General features: G+C 40.5%; 1 protein-coding gene across 1 annotated transcript in view; it reads right to left on the reverse strand.

Annotated features, from left to right (window-relative positions):
- Positions 1 to 27,035, reverse strand: part of syne1a (spectrin repeat containing, nuclear envelope 1a) — a 174,693-nt gene that overhangs the window by 62,310 nt on the left and 85,348 nt on the right. The window contains 22 exon segments of the mRNA XM_036582013.1: positions 152 to 825; positions 1,626 to 1,835; positions 3,613 to 3,757; positions 3,932 to 4,269; positions 4,391 to 6,548; positions 6,979 to 7,244; positions 7,775 to 7,951; positions 9,442 to 9,567; positions 10,287 to 10,433; positions 12,144 to 12,320; positions 12,726 to 12,893; positions 13,582 to 13,734; positions 14,062 to 14,388; positions 18,908 to 19,078; positions 20,130 to 20,285; positions 21,064 to 21,381; positions 21,616 to 21,780; positions 21,960 to 22,103; positions 22,352 to 22,505; positions 24,152 to 24,324; positions 24,647 to 24,811; positions 26,651 to 26,806. Coding sequence (XP_036437906.1) covers positions 152 to 825; positions 1,626 to 1,835; positions 3,613 to 3,757; positions 3,932 to 4,269; positions 4,391 to 6,548; positions 6,979 to 7,244; positions 7,775 to 7,951; positions 9,442 to 9,567; positions 10,287 to 10,433; positions 12,144 to 12,320; positions 12,726 to 12,893; positions 13,582 to 13,734; positions 14,062 to 14,388; positions 18,908 to 19,078; positions 20,130 to 20,285; positions 21,064 to 21,381; positions 21,616 to 21,780; positions 21,960 to 22,103; positions 22,352 to 22,505; positions 24,152 to 24,324; positions 24,647 to 24,811; positions 26,651 to 26,806 — 6,668 coding nt within the window.

The raw sequence follows: 27,035 nt of genomic DNA on the forward strand, positions 1-27,035 counted from the left end.
GGTATAATCATTTGTATATACAGAGATTGAATTCGTCAGAGATTTAAATGCTGATATGTTTTGTGTAATTATATCTTCCTCTTGTGTTTATAACCTCTGATTGCTTGCATGATGCACAAATACAAACACTATGTTTCTTTTTTTTAAGTACCTCTCATATTTCTCCTGCATTGCCTGAATCTCCTGCAGACACACTGCCTCTGTGATGCAGGGTTTGCTTGTCTGGCTGCACGGTGAGGTTGCCTGGTAGTTAGGTGTAGTTGATTGGCTGCTGGGAATAAAGAACCGGTCACCAGGCATGGATGATTGGTTGCTAGGCAAGGTTGTCTGGTTGCTGGGAGCAAGTAACTGGTTGTTAGGTGTGGTTGACTGGTTGCTAGGTGAGGCTGTCTGGTTGCTGGGAGTATGTAAGGGGTTGCTAGACATGGTTGATTGGTTGCTGAGTGAGGTATCCTGGTTGTTCGGTGAGGCTGTCATGTTGCTGGGTGAGGCTGTCTGGTTGCCAGGTGTGGCTGGCTGGTTGCTGGATGAGGTTGTTCGGTTGCTGGGTGTGGCTGGCTGGTTGCTAGGAGCAGCTGGTCGACGGCTAGGTGAGGTCGCCTGGCTGCTGGGTGTGAATTCTCCTGCTGTGTCACAATGAAGAAGCAGGCTGATGGCGTGGTGTCTGAGGAGGGTCAGGGCACTGCTCTCTCTCTCCACCTCTCGGCTGAAGGAATCATGGTACTCTAAGAGACTGTGCAAAGCCACCATACTGGCCGCTTTCTCTACCACACTGTCAGGAACTCGGCTATGCAAGTCTTCTGACACCACCTTCATCTTCTCCAGCTACAGGGAATGAGGTAAGAGTTATCCACATAGAAACATTTGAATCGTTATGGGAGACTGCTGAAAACTGTACCAATTTATTTCTACTCTGTAATGTCTGTTATTTAAGCTATGTCTGCTTTGTTGTATTGCACCCATCAATTAACATGAATGTGATGATTAATCCAAATTAAACCTGATCACAAACTGTGAACACCATTCATTTTCCCTTAAATAATAAATTTGCTTTTTTGGGTTTCACCATATATTAACCATGTTGTCTAGCAATGTCATTATCATTTTAAATAAAAGCTGCAAATGAAATGGGGACACTATTCATCTTAGATACTATGTATTCAGGAGGTAGTGTTTGTCTTCTTTTGAGGTTGCAGTTTGCTTTTATCAGTATAACAACAGGGCACTGCTGGTCATTATCGAGAGGGAAAAAAGCTCCCCTAATGGTTGATGAATGATGGTTGTTGAACAGATGCTTTGTACAAGGCATTTTGCTTGTCTCTGTTTCATTGTTTTGCATATGGCCCTGCAATAGTAATGACTCATCCTAATGGAGTGATGTCATGTCCTCTGAAGTGAAAAAGATGAAAGGAAAAAATCAGACATGGATTTTTGAATTGGTTTAGCGGTGCACATCTGGGGAAAAAGACCTTTGATTTTCGATAAAAATGAGAATACTCCCCATTTATATAGTGGCTTTCATATAAAAATGCAGCTTTTTTTAATTCATTTCTAGAAATTGTAATCTTTTTCCTCATGGTTTTTGAGGTGTAATAATGATGCAACAACATATTTTGCTGCCTTACCTTCTCCTTAAAACACCTCCAGTCATGTACAGTGTCCTTCAGAGCCTTCTCCTGTGCTCTAGCTACACCGTTCAACTGAGTCCACCGACAGCACAATGCACAGACAGATCGAGAGGCCATGCCACTGGATACAGCCTCATCAAAATGAGTGATCTGCTCTTTCAGCTTTGCCAGTTTGTCCTGAAAAGCTTCCACCTGCAATATAATAGTCTATAAAGAGGAGAGCAGACATTATTTGGTATATGGACAGTACAAAACTATAAACAAATTAGACAAAAAAAATATTTTTTTTCAGAAAAAATATGGCCATACGTGACCTCATAACAAGAATGCACATCTAAGGACACCTTGTTAAACATTTGGTGCTAGACTGGGACTAAATCGGCTGCTAACAAGGATACGCCCCCTCTAAAATCTGCCCCTAACACTCTTCTAGTCCATCCTCTTTTAATGAAACCTAATAATACAGGCAAACCAAGCTCGGAAAAGAATATTATGATATATAGTGATGTGATTTTTCATGATAACAATAAATATTGTTATAGTGCTCAACCCTAGGTTTAATGGAACTGCCTTTCACTAGGAAGAGGAATGTTTTTTTTACTGCATGTAATTCTCTGAACATGTGACACACATCTACATGCTTAATTGGAATTTTTTAGGAGAAAATTCAGCCATACAAACTTACATTAAAATCTAGTTCCAAAAAAGCTCAGACAGTACAAGAAATGGCAATAACAACAGAAAGTAGTGATTGGTAAATTCTGTTTGACCTGCATTAAATTAAAAACAGTACAAAGAAATAATATTTGATGTTTACCTTATGAGGTTTATTGTTTTCTATTAGATATAATTTTTCTAGTATTGAAAGCAGATTTTTCATTATTCTTCTTTAGTTAAGTCTTTAGTTTAGTTCACTTTTTCAGCCTGGAGAACACAACGTCCATTATTCATATAAACAATCTGAGAGGTGGACTCATCAGAGCATGAAACAGGTTTCCATTGTGCATCAGTCTATTTCAGATGAGCTCAAGTCTAGAGACGTTGGCAGCACTTCTGGACATGCTGACAGATGGTTTCCACTGTGCACAGTTAAATTGCAGTTAGGAATGCAGTGACGAGCAGTGTATATAAACAACGGTAAGTATACCTAACCCTGTGTGGTGATATCCATCACAGAAGCATTCTGGTTTTTAATGCAGTGCTGTTTGAGGAATCGGAGGTAGTGGGCATTCAGTTGTTGTTTTTGGCCTTGCTTTTTACACACAGAGATTTTTCCAGATTACCTAAAACTTTTGATAATATCATGCACTGTAGAGGGAGAAATACCTAAAATTCTTGCAAATGTTTGTTTCTTACACAGACTATTTTCTGATGTATTTTTGGCAAAGTGAAAAGCCACAAGCCATCCTTTGGACTAGGCCCTTCCTGGATGCTACTTTTATACTCAAGCATGATTACATCACCTCTTTTAAAATGTTTTCTAGTCTTACATTGCTCCTGTTTCGAATTTTTTGAAACATTTTGCAGCCTTAAATTTTAGAATGTATATTAGATATATATTATATATATTATTTATTATATATATTATACATTTAGAGTGTATATTTACAAAACATAATTAAGTTGATAACGTAAATCATTAAAAATCTTTGGACTGTTTTGTTTAAATTTGGTTCAGAGTAGTGCCCCAACTTTTTTTCTACTGGGTGTGTACATCCATGGGCTAAAAACAGGCTTGGTGTCTAATGGACTATGTTGAAGAGAGCACCATCATCATACTTTGAGCTCTGGTTTCATGAAACCTTGGACTAGTTTTGAAATTTAGTGTTTGTTCTCACTGTAATAGGTCTACATTCCCACTCAAATTCAGCCCATCATTTCTCATAGTTGTCCTCAGATGTTCTCATTATGAGATTACACCTGCATCAGAGAGACTATAGAAAAAAAAAAGAGGGAACAAACTCTGAATTCAAATCAAACTGACTTGGTGAGAATGTCGCTTGTCCTCAGCCTCTTGAAGGGAGCTAGCTTTAGCTGTGCTAAACTCTGCCAATCTCCTCTCAGCCTCACTCATTTGCTTTACAACCTCTTCACTCTCTTTCTGGAACGATCTCCACTGAGTAGACCATCTAAAACAAACAACATAAACAACTTTAATTTTTAAATCAGAAGTGTAGTCTGCAGTTGAGCTGTAAAGTGCCAGTAGTCCATACATTATGTACAGCAACAAATTATTGATGCACTGATCAAGTACCTGAATATGTTCAACCAAAAAAAAAAGCCCAGCATAGAATACAGCTTACCTGTTTAAGGTTTCCTGCCGATGTCCTAGCTGCTTCATGAGCTTCGAACTCCTTTGAAAAGTACTCTCATAGTCCTGTTTGAGTTCTACCACAACAGCAAGGTCAAAAAAGTCCTCCATCTGAAGGAGCAGGGCTTCAATATCCCGCACTGCATTGTTGAGGGTCTGCTCCTGAGCTATCACTCTTTCTGCTTCCCAAAGGTACTCTTTAAGGTCTTCCAAATCTGGTTTCTGACTAGTCTGTTTTAAGACGGTATCAGCGTCCTCATTCCACTGGTGAGTAGACTTCAAGGCACACTTGTATGTTTGTAGCAAGGACAGTGCTGACTGTAAGGCTACCTGTGGATAAACATTACAGCATTGAGGGTAAGGATTACTGTGTGATGTAGAAGGCATTTTGAGTGACATTTTGAGTAATGTGAATATTGCAGGATTTACAAAATAAATTTTGATTATGTACCTGTTTAGTTGTGAGCACTTGCTGAACCTCAGTTTCCAACACTGCAATGTCCTTTAAATAGTCCTCAACGTGACTGGGAAGGTTCTGTTCAGCACTGCACTTTTGTTTCTCATTTTGGCTTAAAACCTCCAATAACTTAAGCCTAGACTTAACTTCTCCTTGAAGTGCTAGTACTGACCTGACTTCATTCTGAACTACGTCCACATTTGTTTCCTGGAGATTTAATGGACGTTTGAGTCTATCTCTGAGCTTACTGAGCCACTCCAAGGTTGCTTCAATTTTTTTCTGGAAACTGTGCCTTCCCACTATACAACACTCACATTCTTCTATGCATTTAAAAATCTTTGATTTCAAGGCCTGAAGCTGTGGCTCCTTAGAGGCAACCTGATTTCTAAGGGTGTCAGGATCAAAGTGCTGGCTTAATTCCACTATCTGTCCAGTAAAACTTTCTGAGTAAGAAATAGTCTCTTCTAGATCTTTGGCCAGTTTGTGTAGTCTAGAGAATCTCTCCATGGCATCTAACTGCTCCTCAGAACAAAGTTTATCCATGTGTTCCTTAATTTCATTCATGTCACTATCCATTTTTACAACCATGGCATTGTAGTCTTCCAATAAATTCAATGTGCTATTCAGCTGCTTAACTTTTTCCTTTGTCACTAGATCAAGTCTATTATGGAGACTAGCTAGCTGATCAATGACCTCAGGTGTATATGGCTGTCCCTTGCTATGGAAATCCTGAGTTTTACCCCTCAACTCTTTTAATGCCTGAAAAAGATGTGCAAGCCCTTTCTGTAGGTCTGCATAATCACTATGTAACCTTTGTCCATCCTCAAGACTTTGGTTGGTTATCTGCTTCTCTAAGGCATCACACTGCTCCTGAAGTTCCCCTAAAGCCTTGCGTGTCACTTCTATGAGGGACTCAAATTCTCTGCGTTCTTGAATCACTTGTTGCACTCTTTCTCGCTTTTCTTTGGTTGATATTAGAATGTTATTGTATTGTTGTGGAAGGCCATTAAGTTTCTCATCCAGGTAGCAATGATCCACCTCATTTAGGGTGGGAAGAATTTCCTGTCCTGCCCGCTGGACAATGAGCAGAAGGTTCTCATAAGCTGAGGTATGATCTAGAAGCTGCTGGTACTTGTCCAACTGATTCTGCAGTTCCTCATCACTTCCACTGAGGTCAATTACAGGGAATGTGGCTGCTTCTGCTTGTCTCAACCAGGCACAGACTCTGTCCAGGTCTACTTTGAAATACTTCCGGATGACGAGTGCTTTCTCCAGATGCTGCAAGTGCTGTGTGCATCTTTGGAGGGAAGCCTCAAAGGTTCCCTGCAGTTCCTCAAGCCTCTGAAGGGTCTCAGTCTTTTTCTCCTCTGTTGTATCCTTTACTAACTCACGTCCCTGTGTCCAAAGCGAGGTCAGCTCCACCTGATACGCCCTTAGAGTGCTACATATATTTTTGCAAGTAGACACCTGCTTGGAAAGCCCGTCTGGTAAGAGTGCTATGTGTTCATCTGCAAGAACTCTCTGCTCTTGTTGTTTGATCCATCCAGCTGCCCTGTCCAGAGCCTGGAGAAACTGTGTCCGTTCTGTGAATACCTTACTGAGGCTTTTGCGGTGTTGAGCTGCCTTAGATCCTAGAGATTCAAGAAGCACTTGCACTTCTTGCACCAAAGCCTGCAGCGTCTTCCTCTCATCTAGACCTAAATGAGAAGAGAGGCTCTCAGCCTCAGACACAACTTGAGTCAGGAGCTGCTGTTTAGCTTCCAGTTCTGCACAAAAGCTCAAGTGGTCAAACAAAAAGCTCTGAGCCAAGTCAGGAGGGGGACTGGTTTTTAGCACCTCGGAGATGGACGGTCGCTGAACTTCAGCCCACTCTTGGGTTTCCCGTAGCTGGTCTTCTAAATGGTTCAGGTCTTCAAGGGTCTGTACTGTGTCCTGGATCTTCTGGTGAACCTGCATTTCCAGTTGGGTCCAGCGTTGCTCCAGGTAACCGACCTGCTCCTTGACAAGGTCCTTATCTTCAAGACCGAGGCGTGGCAGAATTGTGTTCCTGTTATCTCTCAAGGCATCTAGCACACACCTCTGATCCTGAAGATCTATAGATAGCTTTTTCAAGGCATCCAAATACATTACAGTACTCCTCTCTGTGTCCCCCCTAAAAAAAATAAATTACAGTCAACCAGAAATCAAATCTGACAATTTCACCATGTTAATTCATGTCATTTGTAATTCATAAAATAATTTGTGACTGAATTCTTGTTTTCCTGTAATCTTCAGTAAACATGTAATGATTTTTCATTACATTTTTACTGAAGTGTTTAAACAGAAAAACAATATTCATATGAGAAACCACATTAGCCGCACACTTCATGCATTAATTAGTTAATTGTTTCCCAGTATAGTCCTCAAGGATCTAAGATAGTCCACTGTTTTGCTCCTTATCAGCCCCCAGCACAGTTGAACCGAGGTGTGAGGGACTGAGAGACAGCAAAAATGTAAACCATGGTTGTGTCCCCAAGGACTGGCTTGGAACCACAAAATTAGTCAATTAACTTGAGTTAAAGGAAAGCAGGTATGATGCATGCCTGGTCAGATATTCCCATTCTTTGGACAACTGGTCAAACAGCTCTTCTGCCATACTGAGGCATTCATGATAATCCCCACTTCTTTGGAGATCCTGCTCTCTCTGCTCTAGCAGCTTTGCAGCCTGCTTGCCCAGTTCCAGCCACGCTCGACGCAGACGACCCACTTCCACCAGCTCGGGGGACTCCTGACCAGTCACCAGTTTACCAACACTTTCTCTCAGATGGGTAAGATCAGCCTGCCTGGCTTGCACCTCCTGGATAAAGTCCTTCAGGGTAGAAAATAAAAGGAATCATTATTAAACGTCAGTAGCCAGACTTTAATAAATGTAATGGGCAGCTTAATGGCAAACCATGGGCTTAGAGGAAATTGGAGTTTTCATTTTTCATTCTGTTGACAGCTCACTATATATCCAGAATGATAGTATCTGCTATTTTCACACACAATGACCACGTAGGCCTGGAGACTGTAATTACGGGCACTGACAAATCAATTCACACATCCATAATTACAGCCAGGCATGCAATATGAAGGGCAATGCCAGGAAACGTGACAGAACACAGAAGCCAGACTAAACAGACTGAATCTACCTCTTTAATAAAGCAAGTAGTCAGACCACAAAGAATATGCAGGAGAGATCACTAAAATTCTAATTTTACAATATCTGACCTGCCCTGTCTTAACTTGAAATATCCACAAACAGATCTGTGAACTTACCACTGTGATCAAGTTATCATCACCTCTCAAATCTGCTGATGGGCATTGATTGTTGCTATAGATAAAGCTTCAAATCCTCACCTGGGCCTGGTCCAGCTGATTCTGGGCAACTTTTGGTTCAAGTTCTGCTGATCTCCGGAGCATGTTCTGAAGAAGTTGCTCTGCCTCTCTGAGACGAGACTCGAGATCAGAACGCAGGCTTTCGATTGCCCGCCAGCTCTCTGCCAGTTCTTGGGATTCCAACATCCTCTCCTCAACCTGTGCTCAAATATTTCACAGCAAGAGATTTGGGCATTGATCTTGAAATGAAATCCTGTTCCTTTTGCATGCATCTGTTTCTTTCTATTAACAAGCAGCGTTCATACACCCTTTCCAAGGTCAAATCAAGCACTTTTCAAGCACTTTCAAGGTCTATTTTCAAGCTTTTCCAGCTCCTTACAGCTGCAGTAAATGATATATTTATACAAATACATAGATACTCAAAATAATTAATCACATTAAAAGAGATGGTATTATGCTATAAACAACCATAATTATGTTTGGTAATAGCAGAAGGATAAGAAATTAAAGGAAAACAAATATGCTTTATGTTTCAAAATGTGTCACCTGACTTTCCTTGTTATCTAACCTTGCTGAGTCAGGATAAAAGAATTACCCAAAAAATCACTGGACAAATAACTTCACTTCTAACAAATTCTTTACTAATAATGTCAAAAATAACAACAATCACCTTTGAGGTAGGCAGTCAACGAGCTCTATAAACCTTTTCCACAGTATTGTGCAAATAAAAAAAATAGAAATAGTGGCCAGAATGCACCTGCTGCGCCATTTAAGGTGGAACAGGACAATTTGAACAAGAATCTGACATCAGCTTTGCAACGTTTTAGTGTTTGACAGTTTCTCGCTGCAGATTTAAATGTATCAGGAAGCCAGCTGAGTGTTTATAAATGCAAATAAGTCCATTCATCTCCAAATGATCGATGTTTGTCTTAAATCCTTGTCTTTGCCTTCTCGTTAGCTACTAGCTAGGCGAAACTTGTCTGCAGTGCTGTGGTGACCAGAAGTCTGCTCACCAACCTTCAGGGTCAAAGGTTGGTGAATTAGCATTCTACATTAACTCCAGTGTTTAAGACCACTAATTGCTAAAACTGTGTTAGAACAATCAGCACAGCTTTATTTTACTGCAAAGGAGGATTATTTTATTTTCACCTAAAAACCTAATTCTGCTGTGGAGCCAAAACAGAGCTGTAAAGGAGGCGCATGTTGCCGACCCATTTTAAATGAACGATGGGAGCCGGCTCCCATCCATAAGCCGTTTTTTTTCTTCATTTTTGTAACTTAATACAAGGCAGAATGTAAGGGTGATCCTCTCCGCGGTGGTATAATGAAGAGCTGTCTGGGAGCCGAAAGAGTTGGCGCTTCTGGGCGAGCTGAGCCAAATGATCTTGGTTCACCAAAAAGAGCCGAAATTCCCATTACTATCACACATGGACGCGCAAACGAGCCCAGGCGGAGCAGTTTTCATTTTAGGCTGTGACTTATTTTATTTCTCCATTTAATAACCAAACTATTCAGTCAGATAGATATTTGTCGTGAAAGAAATACAGGTACAATTTCAAGCATTTTCAAGCATTTTATCCAAAATTCCAGCATTTTTCAAACCTGGAAAATACAACATTAAAATTCAAGCATTTTCAAGGATTTCTAGCACCCGTACAAACCCTGAACAAGGAATGGGAGGTAGTCACCTGAATTTTGACCTGCTGGATATCAGCAGCAGTCTCCCGCACCTTCTCATCAGACAGGTCACAGGTCGAGCACACCAGCTGCAGATAGGTACTGGCCTGCTCCTGCAGAGTCCGCTCCTGCTTCACCTGTGTGGGTAGTCCCAAAAAAAAAGTATTCAGCTATATATTTACTTATATGTTTCGCCAGTTCAATCCCCTGAGTCAACAGTACGTGGCTGAAGTAACCTAACCCCCAACTGCTCCCTGGGCACCGTGGATAGGGCTGCCCACCGCTCCGGACAAGTGTGCTCACTGCCCCCTAGTGTGTGTGTTCACTAGTGTGTATGTGGTGTTTCACTGCACTGATGGGTTAAATGCGGAGGTGAAATTTCCCCGTTGTGGGACTAATAAGGGTCACTTAATCAAAACTGCCTTACTCAATCTCTGCACAGTGACATCAGGAATCACATCCAAGGGTAATCCGAGGAGCTCATGTTTTGCGTTGGACTAAAAAATTAACTGAACTGTAACTAACTACACAGCAGGAAATGAAGGATTACTGAAAGAAGCATCGCTCAGCCTTCAACTCAACTTTTCCCTAACCTTCACTGCAAACCTAACCTTAATTGTGATGCTGTTTGACATGTTAGTTTGTAAACCATTTGAGCATTTGTAGATAAACTGAATATCATCTTAGCTTCCTTTAAAATAAGTATGACCGATTGTTATGCCAATTCAGTGACAAAAGCACTTTAAATAATAAATCTGCATACAAAAGCATGATTGTACACCATATCAAAACAGTCTCTTATTGTCCATCTTTACTAGCACACCAAACAGAGAAAATGCCTCACTGGATTGTGTACCTGAATAAGTGCCTCTTCCAGGCAGCGAGGTGTATGCACAGGGGGCTGTAATTCCTCATGCATGTTGGACAGCCAGGTCTGACACTGCTGCAGCGCATCTCGTAGGCTCACATGCCTCTGCAGCTCCCGGTCCAGACTCTGATACACCTACAAAGACACAGAGCAAATGTCTCAGCTAAGCCTGAAGAGGCAAGTGCTACTACTGAATAAATGCATATGAGGCATTTCACCAACTAGTGTCAAGTTCTCAGACGAGAATAAATGATCTTGTGATCTCCAGTACCTTTTACATTGTGAAGCTAGACAGGTTTCCTAAAAAAGTCCATGTTTGGAGTTTTACTTGAATACTTCAAGGGTAAATATACTTCAAGTATTTAATCAATCACAGCTTTACTCTTCCAGAATAACGGATAATCCATCCTAGTTCTGCATCTTAGGGGATGTGGTTGGAAAAAATATGTACATTATACAGTACAACTCTCACTATTTACTGATTGTTATCAGCATCAAATATTATTGTAGATATGACAACAAGGCTTGATCAATAATCTATTGTGCAGAATATATAAATATATAGCGTCTGCAGTTCTGTCTTAGACTTTTAAAACAGCAGGATTCTGACATATTTAGGGGTTAGAAGTAAAGTGACATGAGGACCACTTAATACAAACAGTGATAAACTGGGTCAACAAAACCAAAACCCATTTGACAGGTGTTGAATGCTCTGGCATGCCTGACACCCATGTGGAGAAAAGCTGATGCTGATTGACATTCCTAATTCTAAAGCCTTGGAGGGGGGCAGTCAATGACAGGCATGCTTTGGCAGAAAGCATGGATTGGCAGTGTACCTAGTCTGGCACTCAATGGCCAGACTGCAAGGTGGTGGGATTTACGGAGTGGCAGTGTGCTGGCAGGGCAGGCCAAGGTTTGGCACAAGATTATGTTAGTAGGGGGTATTAACTAGGAAAGGGGGGGGTTTTATCACTGTGAAGAGCTCGGTTTCAGGGCTGGCTGTGAGAAGGGGTAGGTATTAATAGACTGAGTATTTTGCTTTGGGAACTGCTGGGCATTGAGTTCAGCAGAGGCTGCCATTAGGTTGGCACATTAGAAGTACATGTGCTCACAGAAGAAATCAGGTGGCCCTTTTTGGAGTCTTAGAGCAGGATTTGAAAAGTGCTCAGTCTGTGCTAAAAAGCCAGTGGTTATTTTGTAAGGGTAGAACTGCTTTCATTAGCATAAACTAGCATATAAATAAATTAGTGCCTCTAGCTTTAAATAGCAGGAAATCTAGAATCTTCTAGTCTGACCTGTAATCACTATTTTAAAAGTTTGCATACACACATCAGGACTTCAAAGGCTACACTTCACAAAGATAGCAAAGTGATTATTAAATTATTTTATTTTAAATATGAATGAGGGAACGATGAGGGAAATTCAGAGATAACTCTTTGAAGCCCAATTAACAGAATGGCCGGGCTTGAATTTATATTGGCAGTGTTAAACTAGCTTGGCATGCTTCCATGCAAGTAAGCATGGATCAGTTCGCTGGAACCACAGAGAAAATTAAAAATGAACTGTGATCTGTCACTGAAGCATTAGTCAGATCTTGAACCAGTGCACTTTCAATACTGTGAAATGTGCTAAGGTAATCAGATGTTTGTAAATGTAAGCTGTCTTGGGAGAGGTTGCATAAGAAAACAGTTTGTGAGTGAATAACGTGAGTGTAGTGAGTTATCTGGTACAGCTTCAAGAAGGCTGGCAAAATACTAGTTGGTCAATAAAGCAAGGTCAATACACAGAGGATGGATCAGAGTGGGTGTATTGGCACAGTGCAGGCCTGCTGGCAGAGAGACTCACGCGCTGTGCTGTGCTGCAGATGGCCGAGTAGCTGTCTCGAGCTCCCTGCAGGTGGCTTTGAGTCTGCTGGCGAAGGCGCGCCTGGATGCGCTCACTGCATCCAGACACCAGGTCCTCTCCTCTCTCCTTCAGCCCCGCCAGACGCTCCTCAAAGCCCGCGATCTCCTCCATGATGGCCTGGGATTACGAGCAAACAGACAAGCACATCATCACAGGATATGAAATAAATGCTGTGAAAGAACAAGCTGTACAAAGATTTTGATTCTGATATTCTAAAAGAAACCTAGAAACGTCTAGCAATGTAAAAATTCATTTGTTTTCTCAGTGCATTGATTAAATGACTGATACAAATGCATAAGGAAAAAACTAGGTCAAAAACCAGTCATTACTTTGGGCAAACATCTATATAGAACAATGAAAAAGGAATCAAGATTTAGTAACAAAATAAACACGTGTGAATAGATATATTTCTCATACAAAATACTGGCACTGAGTGAGAAGTCATTCTTCTTCAAATTCACTGCCTTCACAGTATGCAAGTTACTTTTTTCATTTTAAATGTGCATGACTATGAGTGATTACCTTGTGCCTGGCCAACTGTTGAGTGGCTGCTTCCAGCCCACTGCCTGGGGCAGGGTCAGGGGTCACCATCCTGCTAGACATTTGCAGTAGCCATCGCTCAACTTCCTGGAGCTCAGAGTGATACGCTTCCTGCTTCTTCACATGTCCCTCCAACCTCTGGACCTGGGCCTGGAGGAACATTTACAACAAATATTTGAATGCTTTCACACAGGCACAAATATGCACAGAGATGCAAACAAAACGACATTATTTAATCACTGCACACTTTCGGCAAAATGTCCATCATGGATGGCTGAACCAGTCTGGATGGGGAAATTTTGTAAATTTTAAAACTTGCATAGCAATAATAATAACAGTAACAACAAAATTAAAAGTAATACAGTCCATTGAGAGCTGAGACAGGTTTTACTTGTGTTTTTCCCCAAGACCTGAAGCTGTTTTGTCAGATTTTTTGTCTGAAACCTGATGCTGTGGTCTGAAGATGTCATGCACTATAGATGGCTTTTTGCACAAGCATGTAATATGGCTCCCACACTGAGCATGTTCAACCAGTGCAGCTCAACAGCCACATTTCTACATCTATCTCATCACAATAAACGGGGTATTAACTACAGGAAATGTATGCTTTGGGCTAACTTTCAAGGCTAACTTGACTATATTTTTCATAATATCAAAGAATGTTCATATTATCTTTCAAATACAAAAACTCTAAATAAGAGGTGTCTAACTTGTCTGGAAAAAAGAGATGAGGTAAAGGGGGGTTGAGGTTCAGGTTGCTAGCGACCTGAAGTACACGTTTAAGGATTAAAGTGAGTAATCAAATGTAGCATGTATCTGTTTTTCCATTTCTACTTACCCTGGCAGCTGTGCACAGCTCCTTGTAGTTGGCCTGCAGTCTGTCCATGTTTTCTCTGATGGAGGGAGAGTGTAGGAGTGACAGCAATGTTTCCCCTTTCTCCAGCACTGAGCTCACTGCAGAATTCCGGGACAGCAGGGCCTGCTCCACAGCCTGGACACAAGCATGAGTACTTAAACACTTGCGAAAGTAGAAACACACTGGTAAAGAGATACAGCATCTCCTCTTCCTCTGTGCTACAATATTAAAACTACAACAAAAGATTTGATTGCAGATTTCAGATACACTGAAGGCACTAAAGTAGAACAAGTTGACTGCTTCAAGCGTATATAATGTATATATGTATGCATGTATATTTGGTGTTTTATCAGTTTACATTGAATCTGTGTAACAAACATGTCTGTATTACTCATGTAAATGGCAGTAAAAGTATCTCCACCTCTAACTACCACAAATATTTTCTTCACAAAGTTCTTTTACCTTGTATTTGGCCAGTTGGGCTCTTCTCTGGTAGAGTTCAGCTTTGGGTTCCACAGAAGAGCTAAACAGAGCTCTAGTCTCACTCAACCACTGCAGCTGTGCCTTGTAGCGCTCCTGGAACTCCTTATACAACAGGATGCTTCTCTCCGTGGTGCCATGCTCATTTCTCAGCCCCAGGATTAGCTCCTCTAGCTGAGATCGACCAGCCTGCACATCTTTCTCCAGCTTAGAGGCTCCACTGTCATCCAAAAAGGAGACAGCTTGCTCAACCCTTTCCCGAAGCATCTTCAGCAGGCTGTGGCCATGATCCATGTTACCCTGTAGAGACTGGAGGATTGACAGAGACACAGACATGCAAAGTGATAAAGTGAGAAAGAGAAAGAGCAGTGAAGGAGAGAAAGCAAATGAGAGAGGCTATTATATAAGGAATAAATATAGGTCAGTACATTCTAATATTGCATACTGCAGTTTAAGTTAATGCAAACTGCATTCTAAGTAATGACATGATGTGAGACAGTCTGGCCTCTGGAGTTGACTGATATGACAGAATATCCTTAAATCCTTTAAAACAGTACATTACAAAATTCAGACTTGAGGATGTTTGCTACTATAGTTAGTGATGGTAAAAACTTTTGTTCATTTTTATAGATAACAGTACGTAAACGTAGTTTGTATTAATAAAGTTAATGACTCCATGCTTCCAGATGGTAAAAAATCTCATAAAAACACCTGACATAGCTTGTATTTTTGGATAGAAAGGAAACAGTCTTAATTTATTTATTTTTTATTGTTCATTTCAAAATCTGAAGCACACAGCAAAACAAATCACATACAATACAGAAACAAAACTGTTGAAAAACTAAAGACACAAACTTTGGACACTAAACGTGCCCTGGTCGCACAACTACATCTGGGTCAGAAGACAGTTATGTTTACTTGATTTCTTGCTGAACTATCACTTTAAGACAATATCAGACAACGAAGCACCGTGCTCTCAAAGCAGTCCCAAAGTTAATCAAGAATATGGTTAAAACAACAGCTAAATCAATAAACAATGGAGACAAATCAAAAAGGTGTATCCACTCCCCACTGTACACTAGCTGTGATTGCTTCCTGTTCCTGAAAGCTTCTGTCTGTACGTATGGGGCTTTGGGTCATGCAAGGTCTCCTCTGAAGTGGACTTTTCTTTTCACTCTTTGAAGCCTGCCGGGCCCCTGACACCTGTGCGCTGAGACTTGGCAAGGCTTCGGCCGGAGATATGAGAGGAAGACCCAATTACCAGGCCTTAAATAGGGCTGCCACAGCAGGGTTTCCCCGGCAACACACACACACACACACTCACACACACCCACCCTCTTTATCAGCCACAGTCTACTTCTAAGCTGGAGGCTTCTCCATATGATATCAGCCTGTTGTCTCAACAAAGAGCAGCACATAACAGGCCCCTGGCGCTATTGCTGGATGTAGCACTGCTGCTAAAACACCAGAGGATTTGGCCCTTTAATGATGAACTTCACAGACAAAGAGAGACAGACAGATCAGAAGTTATCATGCTGGAGTGAGGGCTTTAAAGAAACTGACAAGAGATCTTTAAGACCGAAGGTTGCAACAAACTGGATTCTTCTAAAGAGAGAGAGATGTATTTTTGCCTTTTACCCCAAATGTAGTCAGCCAGGACAAATTTGATGTCTGAAGCTTGCTTTTTTCAGTTTTGCACTGGAGCTATGAGGCTAATGTAGCTAACAAGTAATGGAAGCTTATTCTGCACCTATTAGCACTGCACAAACTGAACACCTGAATCATCACAAACTTGACCATGTCAAGGTAAAAAATCTCAAACAAACTTGTACGTGGTCTTTAACAGTGCATGACATACTGTTATCTATTAATATGGACAAAAGCACAGACAAAATTAAGAAGTACTGATATCGTTTCTAGCCATACAACATACTTTAATATTTATGTAGCATAATTTTATAAATATTCAAAATATAGTGTGCTTTGTTCCTCAGACAGACTTCTTTATATTACTAATGTGAACTGAATTAAACTTATAACGAAGTAAAAAGCGAGAAGTCTGTCACGGGCATCAGAACAAGAGTCACCAGAGAATTACTTTATTGTGCATTTAATGTTGTGTATGAGTGTGTGAAGTGTGTGTGTGTGTGTGTGTGTGTGTGTGTGTGTGTGTGTGTGTGTGTGTGTATGTGTGTGTGTAGACAGAGACTATGCTCCTTGGACCACAGCATCTGTGCAGGGCCATCGATCCCACAAGTATGGATTACATGATAAGCCTGAGCTAGAGAAGACGTCTGTGTGTAAGGGACAGTTTGTGCATGTGAGAGAGAGATAAATAGAGTCATAAAGGACTAGAATAAAGAGAAAACTAATATAAACAGACAGAAATAGTAATAAGGATATGACCAGAACTAAAAAAGGGAAAACAGACAGTGAGACCATCAAAGAGAAAGAGAAATAGTCATACAGAAAGGAAGAGAAATAGAGAAAACAGAGAGAAAGTGTGTGAGAGAAAGTCATAAAGAAATAGAAATGAAGAAAGAGAAAACAGTGAAAGATAGAAATACAGCCATAAAGAAAAGAACGAAAATGAAAAGATAGAGTTAGAGAGCAAGAGTGAGAGTGGCAGAGAGTAGGTATATAATACTGAAGCGACAAGGGCATTGCATCAATTACAGTGTCTGTGCCAGCAGGTTCCACAGACAGAACGCTCCTTCATCTCCTCTCTCACAGTGGGGGAGTATGTGTGTGTGCACATGTGTGTCTCTGCATTGCGGTGGGACACTGAGCCCTCTCCACTCACACTGAAGCTGTTTGTGCTTTGTCTTCATAAGGATATGATCAATACCCCTGCTTCATGCCTCACACACACTCTCTCTCTCTCTCTCTCTCTCAAACTACCTCAAACAGGGAGACAAAACTGCGCCGAGCCAAAAGAGACAGAAGTAACACGCAGTGGTGAGAGTGTATTTTGCTCAGTCTGAATCAATGCCTCTTGAGAATCATAGGGGAGAAAATGTGCTACAATTTCCGTAAACCATATCTGACCATCTGGGTCATTTTATCAAGTGTGGATCTCAATGCAAAACTGAAATATCAGAGCAGAGAATCTAGCCAGATTTTTGAAGCCTGTACAGTATTTAAATGCCAAATCAATCAGAGCCATTACTAGTGATTTATCCCTTTAAACAGAAGAGGGTCTTTTGCACAGTGATGAAAGATACTTGTGGGTTAAACTACAGAGCAAGAGACATTTCATATTTCATCTAAACAGATTAGAAGAATGACAAAGAGATAAATACACACACACAAACACACACACACTTAGGCCCAATCCCATTTCACCCCTTGTCCTTAAACACTTAGCCCTTACCCCTCCGTTTTGCACGTTCACGCCTAGGGGTAGGGTGTCCCGTTTTTTTGTTGAGATAGCGGGATAAGGCAAAGGGTTGGGGCTACATGGCCCTCCGTATAGAAGTTTTTCCAAGGCACACCCCAAACAGAGTGTTATGAGAAAAAAAGAAAAATGGCAAGGTGGCTGCACAAGTGACCAAAAAACTCCACAAATGTAAGTATTTTCTCCGTTAAGAAAAATATGATAACTATTGTTTAAACCCCATGTGTCAAACACAAGGCACGCAGGCCAGATCAGGCCCACGACACAATCCTATCTGCAAAATTATTAAAATTTTCTATTAATATTAGCCTGTTTCAAAATGAGCTGCACTACAGTACCCAGCATGCACTGCATTGTAATGTGCGCTCTGATTTTCCTACAACAATCTATGGGACAGCAGTTACACCACAATTCTACACAATTCCACACCAGTCACAACACCAAACACACAAGCTGCATTTCAGCTGCAGTCCAACCAATATAAACACCTAATGTTAGCTTAGAAATTGAGCCCAAGTATTGATGAACTTGCAGCAAAGAAAGGATGCCAGGTGTCTAGTTCAAGCTAAAAGGTATGTTTACAAACCTAGCTCTTGGGGGCATTTAAATTTGAAATATCTCAAGTGTTCATGTAATGTCAAGGTCTACTACAAGTGTGTATATTTTACTGCTGAAGTTTTGTGTATTTTGAATAAATAATGGCCAGTTCGGGTTACAGCACAACATTACTTAAAAATGAAATAAAAATATTTTTTTCTCTGGCCCACATTTGTTACGATTTTTTAATATGGCCCTTTAGTGGTTGAGTTTGACACCCCTGGTTTAAGTGATAGTGATTATGTGATCAAAAACTGAAAGGCTGATGATATGACAGGAATGTTTAATGATGAGCTACTGAAAGTTCTATATTTAAAAGTTCTAAAATTATATTTATCATTCATCACTAGCCAATGTTAAAACAAACATGAAGACCATGAGTGGGGCTAACTTTGGCTCAATGCACCTCAGTAGCTCTCTATAATTTTACATACCTATGTGTGCTTTTCTCACACTGCCGTGAATCACACTTTCTCTTGAAGAACATGAATAAAACAGATGTCCGTCTTATAGCTTGTGAATGTTTGTTTTTGATAAGGTACATTGCTGTAGTGCTACTGTTGTCCACAAGTGAACACCACTTTTTTTAGCTGAACGCTGAACCAATTGTCTATTGCACCCTTACATGTACAGTTCAAAAACATTCCTCAACTTAAATGATAAATCTGCCTATTCAAATTTTTCCTGGAAATGAAATAAAATGAACATTTTTTTAACTGACAGCATTGGTTGAATCAGTAGCTATTCGTTTACACCCCTGCATAATTATATTAAAGCACATAACTACAGAAAACTGAGCCTTGGCACTTAAGAAAGGGTAGGTTAGTGGCATACCTCCAGCTTCTTCATCTTTTTCTCCATAGTGGAACGGTCCAGAGCTTCCTTGTTTTCGCTGACTGTTCTGAAATCCTCTGCTGCTATGCTCAGCCAGTCAGAGAAGGTCCTGAGGGTGCTCTGAGCATCCGCAATGCTCATGATTTCCTCTTGGAGCTGTTTGATAGTCTCCTGCGTGTTGGAGCGTTTAGCAGAAAATGATTCTGGTACTACACAAATATATTTTACATAAACAAACATTTCAGTGCCAACTGAGCCCAGCCAATTTCAACTTTTATTCTACATTTGCGCTACGCAAATAAAGAGAGTGTGACTCAAATACAGGATTTTTTTTCATATATATTCAGAGTCTGGGAATTGAGCATTTATTGGCATACTTGAGAGGATTCTGTTTTGTTGATTTTTCATTTCTTTCTGTCATAATGCATAAAGCACTTCACAGTAAAATCCAGATGCCCTGGCATGCGACTCCAATTAAGACTTAGTGCTGAGCACACACACCTATCAGCAGAGAGGTAACAGCTCGCGACTGCAGAGCATGTGGCAGCCTGTCGTTTCTCGGTGAATAATTACACACTCCTCTAATGCGCAAGGTGGGTGGATGGGTGTGAGCGAAGTGTGTTAGAGAGAGAGGTGTTACAGCAGGTGTAAAAATCAATTCCTCTGTTGCCACGGCAGCAGCAGCGGCAGGAGTGAGCACAGAAGTGAAAGAATGGCTCCTTTATTGTTTAATTACCAGCTTAAGCCTCGTATGTTGGACAGACATCGATTTTGCTCTCTGTTTTTTTTCCTCTTTTTGTCTTCCCAGAGGGAGACAGGGGATAAAGAGGGGCTCTTCTGCCAGGTTGGACAATTTCCAGAGTTCAGACAGCTGAAAAATTACACTCATCAATGTAGAGTGGCAGAAGAATCTATAGTTAGTCATTGATACTAGAATCAACACAGAGAGAGAAATCTTGAAAAATATACTGTACAATGACTGCGTGAATCGCTCACGGTACTAAGTGCACTGCTGCGGAAACATTGTACAAAAAACTTCAATTTCAGTTTTATGCCCCCAGAGCTAACCAAATTAACAAATATTTACTGATAATTATGTAGCCAGATACAGTTGTCAGCAAGTTGCTCAATTGGCAATAAACACACATTTTGATTCAATTAATCAATGTTGGGTCTAAGTATTTGTAAAATGATCTATGAGAACAAAAGAGTGTTTGCTGACCTGCATGCGGAGGAGCAGAGCATGGTAGCGGGCAGTCAGCTGAGTGACCCTTGCACTGACCCTGGCACTGACATGGGTATCCTCCACGATTTGCTGTGCAAGAGCACTGAGTCCTTCCATCTCGAACTGCTTCTGTCCAGCTTCCATCTGCCATCGCTGAGAGAGAGTGAAAGTGGAAATGTGTAACTTAACATCACTCGTGTCAGGAGAAAAAAAAGTGATAAAATACAATATGGATCGTAATATATACACACACATTTGTATGCAAAAGTTTAAACACCCCTTGTCAAATTACGTTTAGCTGATTTTTTACTTAGTGAAAATAAGATAACACATACTATACAGGGAACCAATTAAATATGGCATTTTCTGCTAAATTTACTGTACAATTATTGTTATTTGCTGTGTTTAACGTTTGGAAGAAAAATAAAATATATAAAATATATATAAAATTATAAAATACGTCACAACCTCTTCACAGGCCACATTATATGTTTAATTTTCCTTCCAATATGTTAAATTCCGCAAATAATTACTAATTGTTCAATAAAATGTACAGAAGTGTGTTCTCTGTTGAGGACGTGTACTTTTTTGTTCACTCATTATATATAAATCAGACAGCCAATCATGTGGCAGCAACCTGTAGCAATGAGTCAAGAGCTTTAGTTAATGGGTCAAGAATTAAGTTAATATATATGTGTGTGTGAATATGTTTGTATATATAAACACATGCGCACATACACACACACACACACACACACACGCATACACTTTCTCACACCCTTGTGCATTTACAAATCTTTTTTTTTAAGCTACAATAGTTCACAAATAACAGAAACCCCAATACGGGGTACAGATTCCAGAACAAATGACCAAATACCCATTGCAGAAACACCTGCCAAAATCACTCGGTCACAGTAGAGAAATCTCTCACCAGCAGCTGCTGCAGCTGGATGTCTTTAGTAGAGGAATCTGAGCGTCGGTGGCTTCTCAGCCTCACTTTGAGCTCAATGTCAACTAGCCACTGGTCTAGGTTCTGGAAACAGTCCTCTAACTGCTGGAGTCTCATGAGGGCCTGCTCTACTTGGGCTTTTGTATCCCCCATCCTTTCCTGGTAGCCTTGCCACTCTCTCTGTGCCGTCTCTAGTGCACGCTCCTCAATCTGCGGGATGCCCCAGGGGATGACCTGCTCACGGCTAGCCAGCGCTGACCTGAGTAACGTGTGGCCCTCCGAAAAATGTGACTGCAGCATCTGGAAAAGAAATATATAAAAGACAATGAACAGGAATATTACAATCACAGAGCACACTTCGCATACATTAAACACTTTAGGTAAGACATCCGAGGATTCCAATTACTTTAAAATTCAACATGCACAAATCAATTGTCATTTTCCAGATTTTAATGTGCCCTTATTCTTACAGCTAACATCATGATTAACAGTAACAGTCATCACTACCTGCACAATTTATGATTTTATACTCACTTGCAGGTCCTTCAGGGTCTTCCCCAAAGTGTCCAAATCTCCATCCAGGGGTGAAAGGAGAGCCAAATGGCTCTGCTCTTGCTCTAGCCAGTCCTCAAACATGTGCAGGCCCCGCTGGTATTCCTGATGGACCAGAACCAGCTCCTCTGCCTTGTTAACTGCAGCCTGGAAAACCACAGGAACAGGTTTTGCACCCAAGAGCATTCCATCAGAATCAAAATAACCCAAACCCTGGATTCATCTGACAACTCTATCTATTTCTGACCAATAAAACCTCTATTTGACATCATTTTTTTTTTACATAAGACTGCGTTTTATTTTTCTTGTAGTTTAAATATATATACCTTGGCTTTGGCCTTGATGGCTTCGTATCGCTCACTGAGTTTGTGAACTTCTTGTTGGCTGGCTGAGTTCTCAGCCATATTAGAACCCTTTGTGGCAATGGTGTCCAGAGGGCTGGAGCGACTCAGTACTTCTTCATAAAGCAGCTGTTCCAAGCAAAACATAAAAGGATCATTAGTTTTCTGTCAAATTGTAATCTAGATTTGCTTCTGGTTTAAATTGCTTTAAAAAGCTTTGGGGTGTTCTTTTAGAGTACACACAAACACCTTGAATGTTTAAACAAAATCCTAGATGATATAATTCTTTATACAGAGAGTAACCTTTTATATATGGCACAAAGGTTTAGCCATCTGTACCAGCAGGTTGTGTTATACAGCTGAACTGCATTATGCACCTTAGCCCTGCGCAGGTTGGCAGTCTTGTCCCTCATTTCGGTATAGCGTTTATCCGTGCTCCCCAGACTATCCTGCACTCGTTCCAACCATCCCTCAAACTGGCTCACATCCTCCTGATAGCTGGTCCAGTGAGACAAGGCACTCTCCAGCTGGCTGCAGGTAACATACAGATAATAAGTTCATTAAGCTAAAACTATTATCCCACTAACTCACTACACAGCCATGTCTGTGGATGTATTTCTACAGTCCCTTTGACTCTACCCATTAATTACTATTTTTATAGAACAACATTCATACAGTTTACCCCATGCACATTTACCCCTATATTACATTAAATTACCAAAATTATCCTACAACAGCACTTAACACATTGTACAAAAAGTTATTAAAATCAGTGAAAATATACAGCCCAATTTCCAAAAAAGTGGAAAAGTGGGACGCTACGCAAAATGTAAATATAAACTGAAAACAATGACGTGCAAATAATTTTAAACCCTTTTCATTTCATTGAAAATAGTACAAAGACAACAAATCAAATGTTGAAGCTAAGAATTTTTACTGTTTTCTGAAAAATATATGCCCATTTTGAATTTGATGCCAACAACATGTTCCAAAAAAGCATGGACAGGGGCAACAAGAGACTGGTAAAGTTGTGTAATGCTAAAAAAACACCTGGTGGTTAATTGGCAACAGGTCAGTAACATGACTAGGAATAAACAGAGCATCTGTTTTAAAAACAGCATTAAAAACAGACATGATTCTGTAGAGGAAATCACTGCACGGGCTCAGAAACACTTCTAAAAACCACTGTCTGTGAAAACAGTTCATCGCTACATTCACAAATGCAAGTCAAAACTCTAAAATGCAAAGAAGAAACCGTACATAAACATGATACAGAAATGCTGTCACCTTCTCTGGGCCCGAGCTCATTTAAAATAGACTGAGGAAAAGCAGAAAAGTGTCCTGTGGTCGGACAAATCAACATTTGAAATTCTTTTTGGAAATCATGGATGCTGTGTCCTCCGGGCTAAAGACCACTCAGCTTGTTATCAGCGCACAGCTCAAAAGCCAGTATTCATGATGGTATAGGGGTGCATTAGTGCACATGGCATGGGTGACGTGCACATCTGTGAAGTCACCATTAATGCTGAACAATATATACATGTTTTGGCAACATATGCTGCCATCCAGACGTCTTTTTCAGTTAAAGCCTTGATTATTTCAGCAAGACAGTGTCAAACCAAATTCTGCATGTATTACCACAGCATTGCTCCGTATCAAAAAAGTTCAGGTGCTAAACTGGTCTGCCTGCAGTCTAGACCTGTCACCCACTGAAACATCTGCCACATTATGAAATGAAAAATATGACAAAGGAGACCCTGAACTGTTGAGCAGCTGTTGAAATCCTATATCAAACAAGAACGAGAAAGCATTTTACTTTCAAAACAACAGCATTTGGTCTCCTCAGTTCCTAAACCCTTACAAAGTGTTATTATAAGAAGAGGTGATGAAATACAGTGGTAAACATGCCTCAGTCCCAATTTTTTTGGAACGTGTTGTTGGCATCAAATTCAAAATTGGCATATATTTTTAAAAAAACAATAGAATTTTTCAGTTTCAAAATCTGATTTTTTTGTCTTTATAAAATGTTTCCTTTAAAAATGTGGTTCACATGATTTGCACATCATTGCATCCTATTTTTATTTACATTCTACACAGCGTCCCAACTTTTTTGGAAATGGGGTTGTAGACTAAAAAGAGAGACTTGATCATGTCAAAAAAACTGATTAACACTAGACCTTTTGCACTGTATGGACACAGAGAGAAGCAAATCCCATGAGTCTTTGAGGTCCTGAATCTGTTTGCGGACCACAGGTACTCCTTCTGCAGAGGTGTTCCTCTGGACTGCCTCCCCTCTCGTGATGAGCATCTTCAGCTGAATCTCCCTCTCCTGACGAGCTGTCAGTAGAGCCTAGAACACCATCCCAATACTGTTATACCCTCCTACTCACCAGTAATCTGACCCCTCATATAAAGCAACTGAATTTTATGTACAAATAACATAATGATTGATAACATGACAACATTGAGTAATGAACACTAAGCAACATCTAAGGCATTGGATCTCAAACCAGCCCTCACAGATCCGTAGACAGTCCAGATTTTCTCTCAAACACAACTAGCAACACTTAGGGATAGAGCAATAGTGTGGACTGCCTGAGGGTCCCTTGATGATACTGGGAGAGCTTTTGGTTTGTGCATTGTCTTGTGAAGAACAGAAGTAGTTGAAGTACCTCGAGTTGGTCCATTCTGGTGATCAGCACACTCTTATCGTTTGTAGTGGACTGGCAGGTTTCAAGGATCTGTTGTGCTTCTGAAACCCAACTCTGAAGCTCCTGCAAACCCTGGGAGAAGAGCTGGTGTTCCCCCACTACACGCTCTATCCTCGACACTTTCTCCTGTACAGGCCAGGATGAGAAGAAGAAAGTCAATAATTTTAGTCCCCGAAAGGCAAAACAAATAAAAAGGCAGAAACAGCTCAGTACAAGCTTTGAGATTTTAGATTACCAAATACAGGTGAGTAAAATTTGTTCATTAGTCTATTAGTCTACTACTTCAGAAGACGGTGGACAGGTTGGCCACTGAAGTGCATTCTTCCATTTAGAATAAAATAAATCACACAGGATGCAAGTCACACGCACAAAACCATTTCAAAGGTCACCTCTATTCTGAGGTAGGAGCACATCACACTCTGCATATAATTAAATGTATGCTGTATAGAGGCTAAATCTCAGGAGGAGTAAAAGTGTTCACTGATGCGGTTTTCTACACAGGTATGTAACAGGTGTTATAATTAGCTGTGGGAAATCAAGCAAATCTGAAATTGGACAAATGGAACATTTCACAAAACTATATATTTTGCAAAGTTATAATATAATTAGGGGTGCACAACATACTAGTAGCCAATATATTATTGACTAATAAACAGGAAAATGAAACTAATCTTATTGTTGTAATATTGGAATAACATTTGATATTACAAGTGATAATTTAGGTTTCTATTTTTAGCTCCCCTGCAACCCAGAAGGATAAGCAGCTTAGAAATTGTGTGTGTGTGTGTGTGTGTGTGTGTGTGTGTGTGTGTGTGTGTGTGTATTTTTAGCTCATGCACACACTGATGCTTGTGTAGTCACTGGCCATTGCCATTCCTTTTAACACTTTCGGAGAATAAGGCACTACCACCCTACATATGGTACATAGAGTACTGTGCAAAAGTCAGAAACCACTTTTTAATTATTTAATTTCAAGTCAAAACTGCCATTAAGTGTGAGTGTTTCATTTCTTAACATCAAGAAAAAAGAAGAAAACATGCAGAAGCCTCAACAACAACAAATATAACTTCAAAAGTTTGCCTTTATTACGGCTTCCATTCTTTTCAGGAGACTTTCTTTCAGTTTTTAAAAGCAATCTGCAGGGATATTTTCCACACCTCCAAAGTTCAGTCCTACAAGTTGGTTGTATTTTTCCGTTTTTCACGATCCAAGTAATCTCAAACACATTCAGTGATGTTGAGGTCTGGACTCGCAGCTTCTTTGTTTGATTTGGATATTTTCCTCTTTTTTGTCTTTTTCCTCTTCCCAGTAGTAGTTTCTTTACAGCTACACATCCTTTCAGTTGTATGGTGCTGAGTTGTTTTCTCACAGTGGAAAAACAGACAGAAACACCTGTGTTTTTGTCTGATATGAAGCAATAGTGGAGCATGATATTGTCCTATGTCTCGAACATGCTTTAATAAGCTTTAGGGTACTGTAGTGGACTGTTTTGGTGTTTTTTTCCAGGTCTTGCACAGCTGTTAGGAGTCCCATTTCCTCTAGATCTCTTAAGACATTTTTGAACTCCAGTTTTGGAAACACCTGTTTTATCCACTTATTTTCCTTTGACTTTCCCTTTTTTAATTCAGTCGATTATCATATATGTAATCTCATCAGAAATATCTCTTGAAACAATAATATCTTGTTCTTCATGGCTGTTTGGACTGGAAATTAAATAAATGAATCATGGTTTGCACTTGTTTTGGATGTAACAAAACTAAATAATCAGTTATTGATATCAGAATTGACTGCAACAATGCACCAATTATGGTTATTATTGTTATTATACATAAGTTATCGTTATCTACCCAAAAAATCTACACTGGTACGTCCTAGTTACGATGACCTTAACTCACACTCCGTGCCAGCGCAATGAAGAAGCCTACACAGCCGTGGTGACATGAACAGGTGGGTTAAATAGGTTACCTTAGTCCGGTTGCTGAGGGCCAGGTAGCGTGCTGCTAGCTGGCAGACTCGGTGCACAAATCCCTTCCCAGCAGCCTGACCCTCCCACAGGCTATGAGCTCTCTCCCTCAGCACTCCCAGCTCTGGCTCTTTGGAACACATCTCCTCCAGCACGGACTGAGGGCACGGGAGGAACAAGACAAGCAAGCAGGAGTGAAAAGAAATGAGAGGAGGGTCCATGCCATGAGAACATCCAGACACAGATACGAACAACACCAGAATCAAACATGATAAAAATGAAATGTATAATCCACCGACAAAAGAAGACAAAAAACAGGATGGGCAATTACAGAAAGTGCTGAACAAGCATCTTTCTGGCCCCTCCGATAAAAAAATACGAAAGAAA

This window comes from Colossoma macropomum, unplaced genomic scaffold, assembly GCF_904425465.1.
Source record: "Colossoma macropomum unplaced genomic scaffold, Colossoma_macropomum, whole genome shotgun sequence".
Classification (NCBI taxonomy): domain Eukaryota; kingdom Metazoa; phylum Chordata; class Actinopteri; order Characiformes; family Serrasalmidae; genus Colossoma; species Colossoma macropomum.